The sequence below is a fragment of the Micropterus dolomieu genome, unplaced genomic scaffold, assembly GCF_021292245.1.
Source record: "Micropterus dolomieu isolate WLL.071019.BEF.003 ecotype Adirondacks unplaced genomic scaffold, ASM2129224v1 contig_9651, whole genome shotgun sequence".
NCBI lineage: Eukaryota > Metazoa > Chordata > Actinopteri > Centrarchiformes > Centrarchidae > Micropterus > Micropterus dolomieu.
In genome coordinates, this window is record NW_025738637.1 from 1 (window position 1) to 7,500 (window position 7,500).

General features: G+C 37.2%; 1 protein-coding gene and 1 long non-coding RNA gene across 2 annotated transcripts; both read right to left on the reverse strand.

The window, feature by feature from the left end:
* Positions 1-1,077: 1,077 nt before the first annotated feature.
* On the reverse strand, positions 1,078-3,324 carry LOC123965410. The gene is made up of 3 exons (XR_006823699.1): positions 3,125-3,324; positions 2,735-2,833; positions 1,078-1,756 (listed from the first exon to the last, which is right to left on the reverse strand). It is a non-coding gene; the product is annotated as an uncharacterized LOC123965410 (long non-coding RNA).
* Positions 3,325-5,398: 2,074 nt separating this feature from the next.
* LOC123965407 (immunoglobulin kappa light chain-like) lies at positions 5,399-7,205 on the reverse strand. Its single transcript, XM_046041926.1, has 5 exons — positions 7,148-7,205; positions 6,287-6,997; positions 6,052-6,177; positions 5,921-5,967; positions 5,399-5,791 (listed from the first exon to the last, which is right to left on the reverse strand). Exons 1-5 carry the CDS (start codon positions 7,203-7,205, stop codon positions 5,666-5,668), a joined length of 1,068 nt encoding a protein of 355 aa, XP_045897882.1. The 3' UTR covers positions 5,399-5,665.
* Positions 7,206-7,500: the final 295 nt, after the last annotated feature.

Genomic DNA, 7,500 nt, shown 5'->3' on the forward strand with positions numbered 1-7,500 from the left:
CTCACCTGGGATAGTCTACAGACTTGGGCTAGGGGAAGCTCGTTCACTGATTACCCACACCTGGTAGTTAAATATTTGTTTAGTGACACTAGGTTTAGGGGTGCTGCGCTCCCTGTGTTTTTCCACTTCTGAGCAACGGCTAGAGAGGTTTTTGTTTATCTTTTTTCAAGTAGTTTAGTAATCCCCCACGTAGGAGGGATCTCTTTTTGTTATATTTGGTTCTTTGTTTTACGCAGCACCCACTTGCCCATTTTCTGTTTGACTAATTTGTGTGCATCCGACTGCTTAATAAATAATCTTTCCACCCATACCAAATCCATCTGGTTTATGTTTACGTCTCTCCTACCCCTAGACAGCGGGGACGTAACAAGGTATATCAGTGTATTACTGTATATACCCAGAGTATTCAACATTTCTGAGCGAAGGAAGGATACACCCTTGTAATGGTGGGGTAGCCAAGCCTGATCCCTTCACCCTGCTCCTCAACATGATCAATCCACTTAGCACACTCCACTAAAACCTTATCAATTGTCACTGTGTATACAAACAAGCAAGCAAGCATTGGAAGAAGGATTCTCGGTTGAGCAAGTAGACCTGGAGCAAAATGTTGGTATTCTCAATTACATAGTCAAAGTACCACACTTCTACACTGGTAAAGGCTTAAATTTGCTCCAGGATGTCGGCCCAGCCCACTGTAAAAACTGTTGCTTAGATCTAACTTAAAAAAAATAAGGCAACATTTTCCAAGCACTTTTTGTTAGTTTAGTAAACTTCTTGATTTTTTTAGTTGGGAAAACTCAGTAATAAACATTTTAGTGTATGCTAAAATATTAAGTAGAGTCTACAAAAAACTGCCAAAAAATTAAGTTCAGCCATTGTCAAAATGGACAGCATTTTAACCACATCAAACTTAATTAAAATAAGTTACATTCAAAAGAAATTTTGAATCAGTTCATGTACTTATTTTCTTTAAATGTTGACCAATTATTTTTTTCTGTTGTAAAAGTGCAAATTACTTAAAATAATTAGTTAGCATTGTCATAAATTTAACAAAGAAAAGGACGTATCGGTTTCCAACATTTATTAAAATCCATTAAATGCAGTTATGCAAAATTATTGACACAATCTTCTGACCACAGCCTATGTGTAGTAGAATACCTTTCCAGCACCTCTTCTGTGTATAAACAGTAATCTTGAAGGGACAAATTTTACTATTTCAAAAATTACAGCTAACAGTCTGCCTCAGGCATCATTAGACGTCACTGGTAACAGAACAGAAGCTGTGCTAGAAGGCAGAAGCTGCAACTGTAGGTGTTTTTATACATTGTGAGTTATGGTTTAATATTGTCAGATTTTCCTTTTCTAATCTTAATAAAACATTTTACATACTACAACTTGTGACCTCAGCTTACAAACTGCAGCTTGATACAATATTGTGACAGTGTATTTCAGTGACTATTAAAACACTTGATCATAACAGAAAAATGTTCATTAACAGAAAAAATATCTGTTTGTGACAGCCAGGGTGACTGTCATGTTTCACTGTCCACGCTTGAAACTTGTTAGTGAAACTAATGACCATGGAGGTTAGTTGAGGACCCAGTGCGGATACTGGAGATTCTGGCCAGATTGTCAAGATCTGTAAGCACTGGATTCCCTCGATGATGATGCCCACCGCATCTGGCTCATGGCGAGCATAGGCTAGCTCCTCAAACTGCATTTTCAGGTCCTCATGCACGCTGCACTCTGCAGTTCCCTGTATGACAAACAAACAAAATTAGGAAACTGTCGCACTTATTAAGGAAAAATAAAAACAGAATGTACAGTATGTTCAGATTAAGATAATAATTCAACATCACATCTTCTTTGGAGACCCATAAAACGCAAATGTGTGCTCAAATCCACACAACACTAAGCAATTTCAATAAATTTAATACAAATGAACCTATCACAAACTAAATAATGTTAATATTTTATGTACAGATCTTTAACATAAAAAATCCAATAACTTTTGCTTTGTATGACGTAACAGTGTGTGGCTTTTTCAGACACTTCATACTCTTCAGATCCCCAAATGAATGCTGGATATTAGTGATGGTGGAAAACTAGGTTATCAAGGTTCTTGACAAATCCACTGGTCTTTCCCACTTATTTCAAAGTGGGAAAGACCAGTAAAGAACATATTTACCAGTTAGCAACAGCTTACAGTATATAAAACACTTAATAGCCTACTGAATGAAAAGCCCAGATGTCCCCCTTTTCCACCTACAATTAAATGCAGCATGTATTCATTGATCTGAGTGGAGCTGGAGACCTGTGTCCCAGTGTCTCATAATTCCTTTCACAAATGTAACATTATGCATATCTGTCACGCATACAGATTAAACAATCTGTAAATAAATACAAAATAATGTTAAATATTTCCTATATTTGTTCAATTTAAAAATCTGTACATAAAATAAAAATGAGAGAATATACAAAAGTCATTGAGCAGGCAGTATTTTTCAGAGATTTTCCCAGGAATGGAATTTTAAAAAAGTTCTGCATAGGGCTCTACTTCATAATACTTAAAAATCGCCTATTCTAGGCCTCCTGCTAACAATCTCCATGCTGCTGGTTCTCTCAGCCTACACATGACGAATGCTGGTTCAGTCAGCCCACATAAAATCATACTGGTTTAACTTGACCAGTAAAACCAGAAACAGACCCAACCACGCTTTTTAACAATACTTACATAGTACTCAGAGATAAGGTCCTGTCCACTATTTCACATATACTCAGTGAGGCATCTTAGAGTCACATCTCTCTTCTTCATCACAGAGGCACTTGGGTCCTAGAGTTGATGAGTGAATAATGAAACATTTAGCAATATCACTCCAAACCTACAACACAATCACTGCTGGTCTGAATTATCTTTTCAATACAATAAAGTTTTAGGACACCGCCATTTTGTGAAAATTTAAGTACTTTCAGTTTAGTTAATCAAAACCAAAAAATAAAAAGTGGTAAATTTCAAAGATTAGTCTCATTATTCTTCAGATGATTACCTATGTGTTAGAAAAATATCTTTGACATAATAGGCAGGTGAACGAAATGTTACTTGTGATGAGTTATGTCAGTTTACTTCTGGATGCTGTCTTGACAAAAGACTGCGGAGGGCCCTCCAGGATGTAGAAGAGCATGGGCAGTCTACATGTATACATGACAAGACATGATGCTATCTGTAATGCTTTACAATATCAAGCTTTTGTGGTACAACAGTGCTGCATAATTTACAGGGCCATCCCATTTGTTATTGAAAAAATACAACAAGGTATTATTAGGGCTGAAACGATTTATTGATTAAATTGATAAAATGCTTCGACAAAAATTCTCTGAATCGATGCTTCGTTTAATTCATGTAACTATACAGCACAGTGTTTTGCACAGACATTTATTACTGTCGCACATCTCGCTTACGCTGTGAACACTGTAATCTTTACTCATTACCACTGACGGGAACGTTGCCCAGCACGATTGCTCTAAAAGTTGCTCCGTGTATTATCAGCTTAACAGTAACAGCAACTTCAGCAATTACCTGAAATCATGATTGATTGTGTAGTTGAAGGCTAGCCAAAGTAAGCCGCAGTCCTCAGCTGAAAATGTACCCATGTGCGTTGTTGTTGTTCTCCTTTTTGGGCCATGAGTTGCAACCTCACAGTCAGGAGTTAACTGGCTGTCGGGAGCTGCACCTTTTAACTCCCCTCCAGCTCTCTCTGTAGCTCAGACAATCCCTGCTACCTGCGTGTGCTAATCCATCCTTTCACGCCGCCGCCGCCAAGCAAAAGTACTTCTTATACAATGTATCGATGAATTGTATAAATAATCTAGCAAAGCTTTGAATACTAAAATCATTGTTAGCTGCAGCCCTAGGTATTATTATATCTAGCCTTTTGGAAACAAGCTTAATAAAACTGCTTAAGATTTTTCCTACTTTCCTTTGGGGCCGTTCTTACTGTTAAATAAACTATACATTTAGTTTTTTATATATATATATAATTTTTTGTTTAAGAGGGCATAATCTTTGTACGACATTAATACACAAGATACATTTGTAGTAAACATGCCGTCGGTCAGTAGATGTTCGGTAAAATATTTTTGTGAAAATACATACTTTGACAAAACTAGGCTACGTTTTGATTTTTGGACAGCCATGTCTACTAAAAGTGAGGGAAACCAGAAATCTTTGATTCATTAAAATTGATTTTACTCTCTCACAGCAGTCAAGCAGGAAATACTGCAGGAGATACAGACCCAGCAGTTAACATTAAAACCTGTAATCACACATCGTAAGCTAGGAAATATGCCTCAATTATAAAAACCTACATTTATTTCCATTCAATAGCGTCCAACCATTTTGAGTCCCCGCTAAATGGACATTCTTTCATGTAGAGTTCTTCTCTATGCCACAGGGTGCTCCTTCTATGGGGGCTGTCTATGTTAAGAGCCTGGAGGAGAAGCAGGACCCGCCATCCTGCACGTCTTGCTAGCAAGAATTTGGTCAAAGCTAGTAATTCATTTCTTGTAATTGTCTCCCAAAACCTGCTTCATGAGTATTTTAAGCGAGTTGTTTGAGACAAAATATTTAACATTCATTAAAACTACATTAACAACGTTACTGTTCAACAACCAAAACATCTCTAATATATCAGTTAAATGTCAGTAACATTAACATTAACTTAACTCCACCACCTAAAAAACAAAAATCTTGAGCCAGCAATCAAGCCATCTTGAGTCCAGACGTTAGGGCCACAAGAGGAAACGTCCATTTATTTTAAATTCTCTACTGAAAGCGGGAAGACATTGCATGTTAATGAAAACCCGACAAAGTATAAACTGCATTTGACAAGAACTCGAGTTTTTAACATATCCAGTAGAGCTTAATGTCTCTGGCATCCTCACACAACAAACACATGATAGAGGAAACGGAGTGGTTTTCTAGCATGAGAAAAAGTAATATATTCATGCCAATTCGACTAAAAATTAATTTTTACAAGTAAAAATGGTTACTTACATATGTTTAGTGATGTATTGTCCTCAGCTCTGCTGAAAACGCTGGTCAGGTCAGCACTGCAGTTTGGTCACCTCTGTAACAGCCCAGCCGTTAGAGCCACATGTGGGACATGCCCAGCCGAGTTCTGCTGTTGCTATGGTTACTAACTAAAATGTAGGCGTGTCCTGACAATTTACTTGACATAGGTCCTTAAACTGAGTTTTGTGAAATCAATTTATTAGGAAGTACAACAAAATCAATTTTATGGTAGAAAATAGCAAGTAACTGGAACATTCACACTTTTTACTATTCTGTAACTTAAATAGAAAGGAAAAGAAAAGAAAATTAAATTTTTGAAAGAAATTTACATTTTAAAATGAAGTCGTATGGACAGGGCCATTGAAGGACTTTACAGTGCAGGGTCTTTGCCAGTCGGGTGGGGCTAAAGAGACAGAAGCATCTACAGCTTGTTTCAGATAGAGGCTGAAATGAGGGCCAGCATGGCGATTATGTATAAGAAAGTACTGGGCCTCATCTTTTTGTTACACACAGAATATACATCTAAATCTGCATTAGGTCTACACTTGAAATACCACGAAATCAATTTTATTGAAAAGTAGATATGTAACATGTTCAGTTCATCTGCCTCACACTGGAGTACACACATTCACTGTTGGTGTTGTTCCTCTGTCTTCTTGATCTGTTGGGCAGGTTAACATTTAAAGCAGCATAATGGAGGCTGTCTGCATCTCGGTAACCCTGGTAACAAAATATGTAAAACTGGATTACGATATTGATTCTTACAGACATTTTAAAAAAATAACAACAAAACAAGTGGTTGTTTTGCATAAAAAAGGTGTTTTAATGAATTATTAAGTTAAATTTCACCTCTGCAGCAGTTGTTGTGGAAGGAGCCGCTAATCTTGCTTGAGACTCTGGTTGTGAAACAAAGAAAAAGCTTTTTATTGGAAACTTGTATTTATAAATACAAGCTATCAGATACAAACTGTAACACTTACCTGTACATTGGCAGTTGTTTTTCTTAATTATCTTGTACACTAAGATAACCAGTAGAACAATCAGGATGGTAGTGAATGTCAAAGCTCCACTCAAGAAATACACCAAGACAAGAGAATCCACCTGATCTGCAGATTCAGACATCAGAAACAGAGCTTTCAGCTTTTATCTCTGTGGTCACCCAAAGCTTGATTGGAATGTAACAGATAGGACAACCTCCGCTGGAAAGTTACTTACCTTCAAAGTCCAGTTTGGTCCCGTTTCCAAACAGTATGTGTCCACATGAGGCAACAGCACAGTAGTAGGTCCCAGCATGAGAAGGATTCAGGCTCTCCAGTGGCAAATTGTAGACACAGGTGTGTGTTTGTGTGCTGGAATTCCTCTCACACTGATCGTTCCTGCCTCCATGGGTGTAAATGAGTCCTAGATGAGATTCTTCATATTTTTTGAACCAGTAAACACTGTGTTCTCCATCACAGGTCCCAGTGTGTACTGTACAGTTCAGAGTCACAGAGCCTCCTGGCTGGATGGGCTCAGATGCTGACTGATGGACCGAAGCTGGTATGTTAAAACCTGAACCCTTTACACTGACAGTAGTGCCCTCTGCAAAAGTAAAGACATATATATATGCATAGCTAGCTCCGCAGTAGTAAGTAGCTGAGTCTGAAATATCCAAATCAAATATTGTCAAGTGATTTGTACTGTTTTTAGTATCCAGTGTGAAGCGTGGATTGTTGAATTCATGATAAAAAGTGGCTTTTGTATGAGACACATAGAAGGTAGACATGAGCCTTGGTTTCTGTCCCAGAGTTTGCTTATACCAGTAAAGCCATGCTGAATTAAAACCTTTATAGAAACATTGCAGAGTCACATTTTCTCCGATATCAGCTGATACAAAACGTGTCTTTTGATGAATAGACAAGGACAGTTTCAGATCTGTCATCTGAGCTGAAATGAAATGAAAGACAAAGCAAATTAATCAAATCTGATCAAATCCAGAGTAATTATTAATATAATTAAGATATATCAGACACATTTCCATGAAGAGTTGCTATAAAGTAAAATTGGAGCTGCTGGAGCCATAAAAACATAACTCACCCATTTTCCTCACGAACAAACATATCAGACAGAAAACAAACTTTGAAGATGCCATCATGTTCGAATTCTTATGCTGAATGAAAAGAATCTCGATTCTTTCTCCACTCTTAAAGAGACAAGACTGTGTTTGATTGGCCAGCCTGATGTGACACTATGTCCTAATTAGGAAACATTATCACATGTTGTCTGCCACCTATAGTGTCAAGTTTGGTTCTTGAGAAGATTCACATGTTGAGAGGTATATAAGCACATCAGATCATGCTCATAGTTCAGAATTAAAAATTTTGAACTAAATTCATAATAACAAAAAATATTTTTTCATGTTTATTTCTTCTGGGTTTTTTCTTAATAAA

What these genes read in the sequence shown, in the direction of transcription:
- LOC123965407 (XM_046041926.1), bottom strand. Translation starts at nt 7,205, where the DNA reads ATGATGGCATCTTCAAAGTTTGTTTTCTGTCTGATATGTTTGTTCGTG. An exon ending in AAACAACTGCCAATGTACAG is followed by an intron (nt 5,968 to 6,051) that starts GTAAGTGTTACA and finishes TTTCACAACCAG; the next exon opens with AGTCTCAAGCAAGATTAGCG. An exon ending in CCACAACAACTGCTGCAGAG is followed by an intron (nt 5,792 to 5,920) that starts GTGAAATTTAAC and finishes TTTTGTTACCAG; the next exon opens with GGTTACCGAGATGCAGACAG.